Below are 15,181 nucleotides of genomic sequence, written 5' to 3' on the forward strand. Positions count from 1 at the left end.
TGTGCTTAGGGTCGTTGTCGTGTTGAAAGGTAAACCTTCGCCCCAGTCTGAGGTCCTGAGCGCTCTGGAACAGGTTTTCATCAAGGATCTCTCTGTACTTTGCTCCATTCATCTTTCCCTCGATCCTGACTAGTCTCCCAGTTCCTGCCGCTGAATAACTTCCCCACAGCATGATGCTGCCACCACCATGCTTCACTGTAGGGATGGTATTAGCAAGGTGATGAGAGGTGCCTGGTTTCCTCCAGACATGACGTTTGGCATTCAGGCCAAAGAGTTCAATCTTGGTTTCATCAGACCAGAGAATCTTGTTTCTCATGGTCTGAGAGTCCTTTAGGTGCTTTCTGGCAAACTCCAAGTGGGCTGTCATGTGCCTTTTACTGAGCAGAGGCTTCCGTCTGGCCACTCTACCATAAAGACCTGATTGGTGGAGTGCTGCAGAGATGGTTGTCCTTCTGGAAGGTTCTCCCATCTCCACAGAGGAACGCTGGAACTCTGTCAGAGTGACCATCAGGTTCTTGGTCACCTCCCTGACCAAGGCCCTTCTCCCCCGATTGCTCAGTTTGGCTGGGCGGCCAGCTCTAGGAAGAGTCCTGGTGGATCCAAACTTCCATTTACGAATGATGGAGACCACTGTGTTCTTCGGGACCTTCAAAGCTGTAGAAATTTTTTTGTACCCTTCCCCAGATCTGTGCCTCGATACAATCCTGTCTCGGAGGTCCACAGACAATTCCTTTGACTTCATGGCTTGGTTTCTGCTCTGACATGCACTGTCAACAGTGTGACCTTATATAGACAGGTGTGTGCCTTTCCAAATCATGTCCAATCAATTGGATTTACTACAGGTGGACTCCAATCAAGATGTAGAAACATCTCAACGATGATCAGTGGAAACAAGATGAACCTGAGCTCAATTTTGAGTGTCATAGCAAAGGGTGTGAATACTTATGTACATGCAATATTTCAGTTTTTTATTTTTAATAAATTTGCAAAAATTTCTACAAAACCTTTTTCACTTTGTCATTATGAGGTATTGTGTGTAGATTGATGAGAAAAAAAGGAATTTAATCCACTTTGGAATAAGGCTGTAACATAACAAAATGTGGGGAAAGTGAAGGGGTGTGAATACTTTCCGGATGCACTGTATATATATATATATACACACAAAAGTGCCCATGCACACCCTAGGGTCATATCAGAGCCTTTCACTTATATTTTTAGAAGGTTCCTACTTTTACTGTATGATTACCCAACTGCATGACGTTCATGCATTGTGTTCAAATATTGCTTTAGGGTAGGTTACCATCTGGACTACTATAGCTAAATATTAAAGACATTGTAAATAATTACCATGTGACTATAGTAGCCTAAGGGGATATCAGGGCTTCATAGGTTGTCCTCACACACACACACACACACACACACACACACACACACACACACACACACACACACACACACACACACACACCTGTTGCTGTCTCTTTGCTCCTGGCTGACTGTCTCTCCGCTGTTCTCTGCTTTTCAGGGGCTGTCTCTGTGTCTTGTCTGTCTGTGTCTGACAATATCCTCCTCTCCGCTTCTCTCTCCAAATGTCATTGTATTCAAAAAAACAAAAAACGGACACATGCATTTGCTTTTTTTCATGGTAATGATATGATCACTATTCCCTGGTTTGTAAGAAGGGGTCTGACTGGACTGTTATTGGACGTGGAAACATCATCACCATCTGGCCATCTGCCTCATAACCACAATGCAGTTTTTGAAGTCAGACTAGTACTATTCTTGGTCATAGACACGACGTCACAGTCCTGACAAATTCAGATTCATTGGTCATCAGTGACCACGCACTGAGGCGCTGTTGCGTTTGCATTGTTCTGAGTTAATTTTTAATTCTTGCCATCTGGGAAAATTACCTTTGTCCTTTGCAGGTTTATCATCAGAAGTCAAAAAATACGTAGTGCTACAAACATGTTGGGGATGGTTGACTGCAGACCGTGTGTCAAGAGCATTTACAGCAGTTTTTGAGAAGACTTATAATCCTGCTCACTCTGTACGAAGCATCAGCGCTGGATAATTTCATGTGTGACGTTCTGATCTAAATGCAGAGGGCATCAGCCTGTTCCTGAACAGTGGACAAATCCTCAGATTCTGAATCCCAATTTTATCATTAATGATCCGGTATGCATTCATTCTATGGTCTAAACAGCTGACTAACTTGTCAATAATGACTTAAGAGTTTCTACCTGGTATCACTCCCGGACTTTCAGCTTTACTTCGTGCTCTTTAGATTCGTCTGAAAATGCTTCGTGCTTCTTCAGATGGGGACTGGGGTCAAATGTAATGTAACACAAACTGTTGACCAATTATAACATTCTGATTAGGTAAAAAAAATATGCGTGTGTTTTTGACTGGTTATATATGGTATCATGATCTGAAATTGTAAAAAAATTGTAGTTTAGTTTCATTACAGACATACTAACATATGTAATGCATTAATATCTCACCTGGGTATTTATCTTGACAGATATAGAGTTTAAAAACCGCGGCAGTCAAAATGACCGCCCACGATCGTTCTAGCACTTTTTTAAGTTCCAGTCATTTGGAATTGTTTTAATATCTATTTTAGTTTCTTTATATATATATATACATATATATACATACATACATACATACATACACACACACACACACACACACACACACACACACACACACACACACACACACACACACACACACACACACACATATAGCATGTGGACCTCTGGGCCCATGCCCAGAGTTCCCTTTGGATAATCTGGCCCAGATTCTCACCAGTATCTTGGTCTCTTTCCTGCTCATTCTATGAACGCAACAGGAGAGCTTAAATAGTTGTGATCATGGATCAATTAGCCTGGGCAATCAGTTCGTTCTTTTAGGTTGACTGAGGTTAATTGAAATATTGAAATCCCCGTCACCATGTTTTCCATGTGTAATGACTCACACTGACTGATTTATGTTGGAAGATGATACGTGTAGATTTTTTATTTTTTATTGTGATTAAAAATGTTCAGGACAGTAGTCATTAGCTAAATTATTCATGAAATGGGCCAACATAACATACATAAAAGTGCCATGTATGATTTTGGATAAGTCTATGCTTAGTGCACCTTCATCTAAAGGTTGGAAAGTACCACACAATACTTGCTTCTGTGCTAAGATGAGGTCTGACCAGGCACAGATGAAAAGACAGGTTGAAGATGTTAAGATTTTCATTGGGAGTGATGAAGCTGGACATGATTAGGAATGATTATATTAGAGGGACAGCTCAGGTTGGACAGTTTGGAGACAAAGCAAGAGAGGCAAGATTGAGATGGCTTGGACATGTGTAGAAGAGAGATACTGGGTATATTGGGGGAAGGATGCTGAATCTGGAGCTGCTAGGGAAGAGGAAAAGAGGAAGGCCAAAGAGGAGGTTTATGGATGTGGTGAGGGAGGACATGCAGGTGGCTGGTGTGACAGAGGAAGATGCAGAGGACAGGAAGAGATGGAAACGGATGATCTGCTGTGCTGACCCCTAACGGGAGCAGCCAAAAATAGTAGTAGTAGTATTAGTAGTAGTAGTAGTAGTAGTGTATTAGTCTCTTGGCTGATCTCATTTGTTAGCCTCATCTTTCTCTCTCTTTGTTTTCCCTTTGTTTTCTTTTTTTTAAGTCAGTAGCAAATGAAAGAAGTGAAAGCATGCAGCTTTAAATGACGAGCAACAGCAAAATGCACTGCACAGTTGACGCCCAAATGAAATGATTACTAGCCTGTCTGTTGTCTTATGGGTCAAAAGGCCCATAATAGTGTTTAACAGCAGAGAAAAGACTCTAAATGATCTTTTTTCAACCTGAAATTTTATGACTTTTCCTAGAGTCACCCCAACATTAGAAAAAGTGAAACATTGTTTTTCTTCATATTTCCATGAAAGCTGTACACCACTAGGGTACTAAGATTGTCTTAGGGTGACGTTTGAACCTATATAAATGAGTGGTGTCCACTGATTAAATGCAGTCTTTCTGCACTGTGAAGAGGAAAAACCCAGATAGTCACAAGGTTTGTGATGAATGACAGGTTGTTTCTTCCTGCAAAATAGATTTAGGGTTTAAAATTAAATTAAGTTGCTTTAATTTAGAGGTTTAATGAAGGGGGGGTCATAAATGGCCCTTAAGACAAGGGCAGTATACAGAATGTGTGGATAACACAAGGGCTAGGAAAACCAACTGCTGTGCTGCAGAAGATGTCATGATAGTAAGGCCAAGATAGTGATAGATTAGCCTACTTACCAAATCTGGTGTCGGAGCACCATAATAGATGAAAGATAATCAGTGACAGCGCACCTTAATAATAATATGGATTACATTTATATAGCCCTTTATCTAGACACCCAAATCACTTCACAGTGACAGGGGGAAACTGATCTTAAACACCACCAATGTGTAGCACCACCTTGGCGATGCACAACAGCCATATTGTGCCGGAACACTCGCCACACATCAGCTTGAGGTGGAGAGGGAGGAATCATTGAGCCAATTACAGGGAGGATGATTAGGTGTCCAGATGGAGAGAGCCAGGTTTGGAATTTTGTCAGGGCACCGTGGAACCCCCTACTTCTTTGCGATAAGTGCCACTGGGATATTTAATGACCACAGTGAGTCAGTACCTTGGGTTAACGTCTCATCTGAAGGACGGCATCTCCTACAGCACAGTGTTCCCGTCACTGCGCCGGGGCATTGGGATTATTTGTTGTTTTTTTATTAAGACCGGAGGGAAGACTGTCCCCTACTGGCCCACCATCACCACTTCCAGCAGCAACTCAGGTTTTCCCCGAGAGGTCTCCCATCCAAGTACTAGCCAAACTCACACCTGCTTAGCTTCTGTCAATCGGCAGAGCCAGGGTACATGTTGGTATGGCTGGTATGACACAGATGAAAACGTTTGCACATTTTTGAACATACCATGTACTGTAGACACAGTGCTCAAGACTTTTGATTCAATAGTGGCGAGATAAAGAGGGGTCCGTTCATGCAGACCCTAAACTGTTGTGGGCCCAAATGCAGCTGCATTACCTCCACATTTGGTCATTTTGCCTTTGCTCTGTCGCTCACCCCTCCCCTCATTTCTCACTTTCTCTCACAGGTGCGTCACCTGTTCATCGATGGCCAGCAGGACTCAAGTTCCTTAGAAAGAGGAGGACCCACACGTAGATCAGTCAATCTTTCCAGGAGAGGTGAGATGGCTGACTAAATCTTAAATTACCCTTTACCCACTTACAATTGTGCTCCTACTCTCGCATACTTGGACAAACTAGCATTTTCTCTGAGTGATTTGTTCAAATGTACCAATAGAAATGGATTTGGTGCTATTTTGATCTTATCGAATCTGGTGCTTCTTAATTGGCAATTCGGATTCTTATCACCATCTTTTAGGAAAGCTCCAAAATGTTGCAAAAGCTGTTGTTTATATAATATTTAAGGTTTTGGGCCTTGCATCACCCGCAATATTAAACCCAAATCACTTTGTCTAGATATTAGCATTCTTGAGAATTCATATTCCAAATTTACAAAGTCAACTATATTTACTCTTTTGATTTAATATGAATTATGGTATATACTAGAAACAAATAAATAATCTGCAAATAACTGCATCAGTGGTCTTTTTTCTGTATAAACAAATAAGACTCGATAGTTGAGAAGGAATATAAAGCCTTCATGACAATGATCTGCCCCTTTCTCACAGTGGTGAGTAGAATGTTTCTACCAATATCTCTTTGGGGCTGAAATGAATGAAGGGATATAGTCGTCTCCGAACTCCAATCTAACAGAAATGCAGAATCTAATGAGGCCTATCAATCCTTATCTTACCACAAAATCAGCTGGATAGCCACTGGTTGTGTGTTGTTGTACCTGCGTGCAAGGCACTAATGGTGCAAGTATTAGTTGAATCTGGGTGCTATGATGACCGGGACTGAAAAAGACATAAAAAACAAAAGGTGGGGGCATCCGGGTAGCGTAGCGGTCTATTCTGTTGCCTACCAACATGGGGATCGCTGGTTCAAATCCCCGTGTTACCTCCTGCTTGGTCGGGTGTCCCAACAGACACAATTGTGGGTATGTGTCCTGGTCGCTGCACTAGCGCCTCCTATAGTCAGTCGGGGCGCCTGTTCGGGGGGGAGGAGGAACGGGGAGGAATAGCGTGATCCTCCCATGGGCTACTTCCCCCTGGCGAAACGCCTCACTGTCAGGTGAAAAGAAGCAGCTGACTACTTCACATGTTTTGGAGGAGTCATGTGGTAGTCTGCAGCCCTCCCTGGATCGGCAGAGGGGGTGAGGCAGCGACTGGGACAGTTCAGAAAAGTGGGGTAATTGGCCGGATACAATTGGAGAGAAAAAGAGGGGGAATCCAAAAAACAAAAGGCTTAAACAATGCTGCCGTGCAGGCTTTACAGTATTAGTAGTGCCCCCTCCCGTGCATGAAATTCTTATTGCATGGATAATAGCCAAGGGTTTTTAGCCCAACTTACACTGTAACTTCATAGTGTCTGGGATTTTCTCATGCTTGTAAACTTTCGGTGTGTTGCAACAGTTGTGTTGTACAGTCTCATAATTTATGAGACTATAAGATCTTACAGTTATGAGACACCAAATTATGAGACCCTGGCTCACACAGGGTCCTTTCATTGAGGATTAACCGAAACTACTCATCCATACAGATTTCATAATTGTCATCTTTTATCATTCATGTCTGCTCAAAAAAACAATAGCATTCATTCATCTATTGAAAGCCATGTAAACGCAATAACACAGAGCAGGTCCCACTGGAAAGGTGCCAGCCAAGATTACCAGCTGCTCTTAAACAATCACACAATAAACTACCAGTCTGCGACAACGTACCCAACCTATGAACCAATCATTTCAAAGGCAGCGACTCTATGCATTTTCAGCCCTGGGAACCCAAATTAGAAATCATCTCTCTAACCTTTGGTCCCATATTTCTGAAACCATAGTCCTTCATTTGTGGTCTGTAGATCCATCCATCATCCATCCATGTCCAAGTAAAGAATTATTATTTTACTGAACAGGTGTTCACTATGGTCAAGTCCAAACTCTAATAAAAAAAATCTGCCGGAGTCTATGCTGCCGTAAGGGTTTCCTTGTTGTTGTTGTTTTTATCTACATTACCATGGAATATTTAGTTTTATTATAAAAAAGTACAGTTTCATCTACATAAAATAGGTTCAGACACAGTAGTGATGTTAAGAATTGCTGTCACCCACTCAGGTGGCACAGTAGTCCGGTTGCCACGCCATGTTGTGATGGTTATCTGATCAGCCCATGACTCACCATTGTGATCGGTGTCCCCACATTCTCATTAACGTTGAATTAGGGCTTATTAGTTCGTGCATTTATAACTTCAGAGCTGAGAGTTCAGAGCTGTTATTTTCTACATTCACATGCATTTCACATATCCACACACTCCTTAAGTAAACACTCCTTTGAACGTGTTGTATTTTAGGGGGGGATGTTAGCATCTCTAACAGGGAATTCACCACCAACCCCACCTGAGGGAAACATGAGCCCTACTGCTGCCAGCAGGCTGCCACGCCTCGCCACACACAACAGAGCAGGATTACATTGCAGCACATCAAGGTCACATCACACACACACACACACACACGGTGGGACCTGCCCTGTGAACTGTACAGTCAAGTTTGTCAGAAGAATGGTTGTGTTTTGCTCTTCCTATCTCTGTAAGCCCGTGTTTGTGGATGGGTTATGAATCACACCAACTAGGCTTTCATCGATCTTGTCCTCCATTACTTTTGTTCCATTTTAACCCTTGTGTTAAAAAGATCTTACTGTGAATCATAGGCGCCGATTTATGTTTGTGCCTGTGGGTGCCCAAGTTAAGTGAATACCACCAAGGTGATGACTGTCACAAAATCACTTTTATTGCACTTGCTTTAGCAGTTAAGGTGATGTAGGCTTACTAGGCTGCAGTCGTCTGTCAGATGTAGACACAAACCGCAACGAAATGCGACCCTGCTGGGAAGTCGGTTGTTTAGCCGACTGTGGCGGTACACCGGCAGTTAGTTACATGACTACACCTCTCAACGTACACATGCACAGAGCTGTAACACTTAACACTAGAACGACTGGGACTTCACTCCTACCTAAAATGGCCATGGGCGGTCAAAATGACCACCAGGTTTTTTTTTTAAACTCTATATTCTGTCAAGATAAATACCCAGTGAGATATTAATGCATTACATATGTTAGTATGTATGGAAAGAAACTGACACCAAAATAGTAATTTTGACAACTATATACTACTTCAGAGACATGGTCGACCTTAAATAGAAAAACTGAAAAAGTGAAAATGTTACGGAAAACACATATTGCTAATCTAACAAACATAACAAGACCTATAAAACGTGATATATATATATATATATATATATATATATATATATGTGTGTGTGTGTGTGTGTGTGTGTGTATGTATATATATGTATATATATATAAAGAAACTAAAATAGATATTAAAACAATTCCAAACGACTGGAACTTAAAAAAGTACTAGAACGATCGTGGGCGGTCATTTTGACTGCCGCGGTTTTTAAACTCTATATCTGTCAAGATAAATACCCAGGTGAGATATTAATGCATTACATATGTTAGTATGTCTGTAATGAAACTAACTGACACCAAAATTAACATTTTAACAACTTTAATACTATTTTTAAAACAATTTAAAATGGCCGCTGTCAACCCCTGTAAATATTGCAATGCCTCGGTGGTAGTCATGGTGCGTCTGTCACGGCGTCTGTAACCAGACATGTTGGAAATAATCAAAAATCAAGTTTAGACTATTTCTCTGCACTGGAGGACACCAGTTTTATTTTTTTATAGGACAGAGCAATGAACTTCACGAAGGAAACGATGTGACCAACACGTCATTAATAGTGACATGACGCGCACGATCATGCGCAAATTACGAGACGTTCATGTTGACCGTCCGTGGTCGTTTTAGCTAGGTCTCATCGTAACTTTTTTTGTGCGATTGATCTAAAACTCATTTTAATGCAAATATGTGCAATTTTAGGAGAATTTAGGGAGCGGCAGGTCTGTGTCTTTCTTTTCACAAAGTTATTAAACTTGGAAATTCCAAAACGACCATAATGACCGTCTTGGTCGTTAGATGATGTGATTCATAGTTAAAACATTCACCAATGCTAGTAGGCGTAATAATAGAATAAATAGATGCAGTTTTTGTTTATTTATTCATTTATTTTTTGATTGGCCTTCCCCATGGGTGCTTGAGCACTGCAGCACCCACGGGATCGGCGCCTATGCTGTGATGTTTCATCTTACCTCTTGAATATATGCCACATACGCATTTAAACTCCTGAATCAATTATGGGACAATTGTAAATGGGACTCGGGGGTCATTGTCACAAGTTAACCTTACGGGCGTCCGGGTGGCGTGGCGGTCTGTTTCGTTGCTTACCAACATGGGGACCGCTGGTTCGAATCCCCATGTTACCTCCAGCTTGGTTGGGCATCCCTACAGACACAATTGGCCATGTCTGCGGGTGGGAAGCTGGGTGTGGGTGTGTGTCCTGGTCGCTGCACTAATGCCTCCTCTGGTCAGTTGGGGAGCCTGTTCGGGGGGGGGAGGGGGAACTGGGGGGAATAGCGTGAGCCTCCCACGCGCTGTGCCCCTGGTGAAACTCTGCACTGTCAGGTGAAAAGAAGCGGCTGGCGACTCCACATGTATTGGAGATATATGTGGTAGTCTGCAGCCCTCCTCGGATCGGCAGAGGGGGTGGAGCAGTGACCAGGACGGCTCGGAAGAGTAGGCTGATTAGCCAAGTACAACTGCGGAGAAAAGGGGGGAAATTAAAAAAAAAGAAGAAAGAAGTTAACCTTACAGCAGCTGTACGTTGCAGTCATCTTCTGCCATTTGTCGCCTGCAGAGTCCGACGTACGTCCAAGTCGACTGCTCACCTGGTGTCAGAAGCAGACGCAGGGCTACCGGGGGGTGGAGGTCATCGACCTCACCTCGTCCTGGAGGAACGGACTGGCCCTCTGCGCTCTCATACACCGCCAGAGGCCTGAGCTGATGTAAGTACATTACATTAACCTGCAAATAGATGCTGATGCCCTGACCATTAGGTTGCTGTGAATCCTTAAGGCACGGTGCCCTTTGTTGTTCTTTGTGTCTCCCCAAAGTAACAGAATTACCACACACACATGATGCATGCGAACAAGTGAATTCAAAATGGGAGACCTGAAAGTTTTTGCTGTTTTTTTTTTGTCTTTTTTTTCCCCCCTTCTTCCTCAAATGAGGCTTTGCATGCTTCATATCAAATGTATCCAAAGGAATTGAATCAAGTGCAACTAGACATGGTTATATATATATATATATATATATATATATATATATATATATATATATATATATATATATATATATACACTACCGTTCAAAAGTTTGGGATCACCCAAACAATTTTGTGTTTTCCATGAAAAGTCACACTTATTCACCACCATATGTTGTGAAATGAATAGAAAATAGAGTCAAGACATTGACAAGGTTAGAAATAATGATTTGTATTTGAAATAAGATTTTTTTTACATCAAACTTTGCTTTCGTCAAAGAATCCTCCATTTGCAGCAATTACAGCATTGCAGACCTTTGGCATTCTAGCTGTTAATTTGTTGAGGTAATCTGGAGAAATTGCACCCCACACTTCCAGAAGCAGCTCCCACAAGTTGGATTGGTTGGATGGGCACTTCTTTGAGCAGATTGAGTTTCTGGAGCATCACATTTGTGGGGTCAATTAAACGCTCAAAATGGCCAGAAAAAGAGAACTTTCATCTGAAACTCGACAGTCTATTCTTGTTCTTAGAAATGAAGGCTATTCCATGCGAGAAATTGCTAAGAAATTGAAAATTTCCTACACCGGTGTGTACTACTCCCTTCAGAGGACAGCACAAACAGGCTCTAACCAGAGTAGAAAAAGAAGTGGGAGGCCGCGTTGCACAACTGAGCAAGAAGATAAGTACATTAGAGTCTCTAGTTTGAGAAACAGACGCCTCACAGGTCCCCAACTGGCATCTTCATTAAATAGTACCTGTTAGAGCCTGTTTGTGCTGTCCTCAGAAGGGAGTAGTACACACCGGTGTAGGAAATCTTCAATTTCTTAGCAATTTCTCGCATGGAATAGCCTTCATTTCTAAGAACAAGAATAGACTGTCGAGTTTCAGATGAAAGTTCTCTTTTTCTGGCCATTTTGAGCGTTTAATTGACCCCACAAATGTGATGCTCCAGAAACTCAATCTGCTCAAAGAAGTGCCCATCCAACCAATCCAACTTGTGGGAGCTGCTTCTGGAAGCGTGGGGTGCAATTTCTCCAGATTACCTCAACAAATTAACAGCTAGAATGCCAAAGGTCTGCAATGCTGTAATTGCTGCAAATGGAGGATTCTTTGACGAAAGCAAAGTTTGATGTAAAAAAAATCTTATTTCAAATACAATTCATTATTTCTAACCTTGTCAATGTCTTGACTCTATTTTCTATTCATTTCACAACATATGGTGGTGAATAAGTGTGACTTTTCATGGAAAACACGAAATTGTTTGGGTGATCCCAAACTTTTGAACGGTAGTGTATATATATATATATATATATATATATATATATATATATATATATATATATTATTCAATTTCTTTGGATAACTATGACCTGGATGAATGAGAACATTCACAGACTCCATATCAAATGGTTTCTTCTTTTCCAACAGATCAGGCATTACTTCTTCTCTAGACCCCTACTCTTTATTATGGCACCTAAAACACGATGGCGAAGCGCAGTACCATTGTTTTTCTCACACTTTTCTTTTAGGTCCATATTCTGTCAGCTCAAAGTAATGGTAAACCGCAGCGTTGACTGTAACACTATACTAGGAAGTTGTTTGAGATAATGTCGGGTTTAAATGAACGCATTTGTCCTTTGTGCTCTTTGTGGTTTGCTATATTAAAAAAAAAGGAAGTGGAGAAACATTCCACCACAGTGGAGGAGAGACCTGCTTGACTTTGACCACACACATACATGCACACACACACTCACACACACACACACACACACACACACACTACTGGATCTAGCATCTGGATATTAGTCTGCAGACCTTGTTGGATGTTGGGTTATTTTGGCCATAGCTCCCCGCCTGTCAGTCATATTTAATGTTCTCCACATCCTTGGAAGAAGTGAATTTATATTTGTTTCTATTTAGCTGTTTGTAGGTGTAGATTGTGTCCTTTATTCTGTACTAAAGGCTTTCTTTTGGGTTAATTCTCTCCTTGTCTCAAACTCAGAAGTCTTATCACTGAAAGAATTGAGCCACTGGTTGAAGGTCTTCACCATCAGGCTCTTAATAAGACACAGCAGTGTTTGAGTCGCAGTTTAACCTCGTTGGCCACAGTGTTGATGTCTTTCCACACTGACACCAGTGATCTAATAATGCTTTATTTGTTTAATTCGTCACTCTGACGGTGGCGTCTCTTTACAGCCATCTGGGAAAATAAATGTGAATGTTGTCGGAGAGCCAGGCCTCTCCATGGCAGGTAGACGTGATTCAACACACATGGTTCACATCTTCATACAGATACGGTCGTGTGTTTACTTGGTTTCTATGGTGAGTTTCCAAAGTTCCTGATCTCAGCTGTCAGATAGGGCAGTTTATCACTTCTTAGTGTCTGGAGAAACATTGATGCAGTGCCAACACTAGAAGATGATAGGAAGTAGATGACTATAAACTGTATTTATCCAGATTACCTTCTCAATGAAGGAGAATTATCGATGTTTAGCCAAAGATAAACATTGAAAGTTGATGATGAGTTATGGCGATCGTGACGATGATGATTATCACAGCATGCACCATCTGTAAATGAAAGACAGGGAAGGAGAAAGTAGATGATATGAAGTGGATTTAGTGAGTTTTCTTTCTGCTCTTCCTGCTCGCTTCACCATGTGGTCTCTCCTTCATCCCCACCTCTCCTTGGTCCTACTGATTCTCAGAATGTGGAAGCTGTTTCTAAAAGTCACCAAACCCATGCTGTTTCCATGTTGTGTCCTCTTCCTCCTCTTCATTCATCCTCCTCATTCTATCTCTCTTCCGCCCTCTCTAAGTGACTATGACTCCCTGAATGAGGGGGATGTGGCGGGGAATAATCAGCTGGCATTTGACGTGGCCGAGCGGGAGTTTGGCATCCAGCCAGTGACCACGGGAAAGGAGGTGGCCATGCAGCCTGAGCCGGACAAGCTGCTGATGGTCCTGTACCTCTCCAAATTCTACGAGGCCTTCAGGAACTCACCAGGTGTCAAAACTAAAGGCAGGTTCCCTGTTGCCCCTCTCACTTCCTTGATTCAAGCATAGGATTACTTCCTCAACTTTAAAAAGGTTAACCCGGCCTTAGTAAGGCAGAGCCTGAACATAAACCTTGGACATGATAAGCTCTGAACAGGCTGTTGGTCCTTTCTGAGCTCCAACAGCTCTCGATAGACTCATTAGAATAATAACAGCGATGCATGATTGACTAACTGCAGCGCTAGAGACATTTGCTACGGCTCTTCATTTTCGGCCATCTTTGATGTTATGTTTTCCAATTCAGTTTTAGCATATTTCAGTGATTATCTTAAAGTACTGCACTCGGGAACACACCATATGATTTAAAGTTGATTATAATCCTGATTAGGCCATGAGGACTGATTTTCAAGATGGCGGAGAGTCTGGATTACTTAATTACAAGTACTTAATTACTTAATTGATTAATTACAAGGCTGGATTACTGACTGGGCAAAATGGGCAACTGCCCCGGACCTCCAGGGGCCCCAGAGGCTCCAGGTTTGCCATGTGTCAATTGGTTTGTGATAATTTGATTAAATACAAATTGTTTTGGTAATATGCACCAATCATCCACAGTATGCACTGATATGACAGGAGCCTTGAGACAGGCCCATAGCCACTCTTTGTATCTGCACACTGTACAGAGAGTGGACAGTCGTCCAGTTGGCAGGGGCTCAATGTACATTTCCGTCTGGGCTTGTCAGCAAGTGTGTGTGCCATTGACTGCAGTGATAACCGCTGTGCTCATCTATGACCGTAATCTGCAAAAGTCAGCTGTTAAATGGTGCAATGCAGAGTCTGTTCCCAGTCAGTTAGAACCTCACAAGTCTGTAGTGTGTTCCTGATTTAAACTTTAATCTGATTTAAAAACCTCATTCCAAGCAGAAGTTCATTTAGGTATGCAGCTCTAACGCCAAGGTCGTAAATACCTACTGGATTATAAAATATGAAAACAAGAAAAGAACAGCAGTTTACTTTTATAGCTCTGGAGAAATTATTATTGATGTGCTGATTTTGCAAGTGCCTAAAATGTAAGGCCAGGTGTATTTTAGATTACGGAAGCACAGCAACTATTCTGCGGGGTAGAATTGCACGTTAGTCAAGCCTTCCCAGTGGTGAGGTTAGTCCCTGCCAGAGTCATGAGTGGTATGTGTGCTATGTGTGAGGAGCCCATATCCAGTCACACCAGATGACTCCAGAGGCCCCCAGCTCCTGCCACATCACCACTGTAAGCCCCAAGTACAGTTACAGAACTTGATAATGTGTCATATATCTTAACCATATGGTTGTTGCTAGAGGCCAATGTGTATATTTAAATAGACTGGATTATGATGTAATTACAGTAATCTATATTTGCAGTTACTCTAAATGTACCTTTTTGCTAAGATGGATCATTGAAGTATATGGGGTTTTAGTGCTTAAAGAACAGGATAAACACAGCTAATGACATTAATGATGGGTCCGTTAGATTTAGCTGTGCCATTGAGCAAGCGTTTGACAACGATAGGTTTTATCAATGCTTGCTAAATCAAATGGATCCATCACTAATGTTATCTGCAGCTCTGTTCATCCTGTGCTTACATCACTTGGTCCCAAATCAGTCCAGCACTTATTATAGGCTTAATATATTATATATTACACTTTTTCACCTTTACATGGTTGCAGACTCACAAATGCCATACAGGTTTTACCTGCTTTTTAGGTTCATTGTTTGGTAAGTCTTTGCTTTTTCCTTATAATTG

At 41.8% G+C, this 15,181-nt stretch overlaps 1 protein-coding gene across 1 annotated transcript in view; it reads left to right on the top strand.

Annotated features, from left to right (window-relative positions):
- The window catches only part of mical2b (microtubule associated monooxygenase, calponin and LIM domain containing 2b), a 141,732-nt gene that overhangs the window by 87,734 nt on the left and 38,817 nt on the right, over nucleotides 1–15,181 (top strand). Inside the window, exons 11-14 of the mRNA XM_056282368.1 lie at nucleotides 5,161–5,251; nucleotides 10,001–10,148; nucleotides 13,223–13,412; nucleotides 13,605–13,614. Coding sequence (XP_056138343.1) covers nucleotides 5,161–5,251; nucleotides 10,001–10,148; nucleotides 13,223–13,412; nucleotides 13,605–13,614 — 439 coding nt within the window. The remainder of the gene's footprint in view (nucleotides 1–5,160; nucleotides 5,252–10,000; nucleotides 10,149–13,222; nucleotides 13,413–13,604; nucleotides 13,615–15,181) is intronic.

The sequence above is a fragment of the Lampris incognitus genome, chromosome 6 (genome assembly GCF_029633865.1).
Source record: "Lampris incognitus isolate fLamInc1 chromosome 6, fLamInc1.hap2, whole genome shotgun sequence".
NCBI lineage: Eukaryota > Metazoa > Chordata > Actinopteri > Lampriformes > Lampridae > Lampris > Lampris incognitus.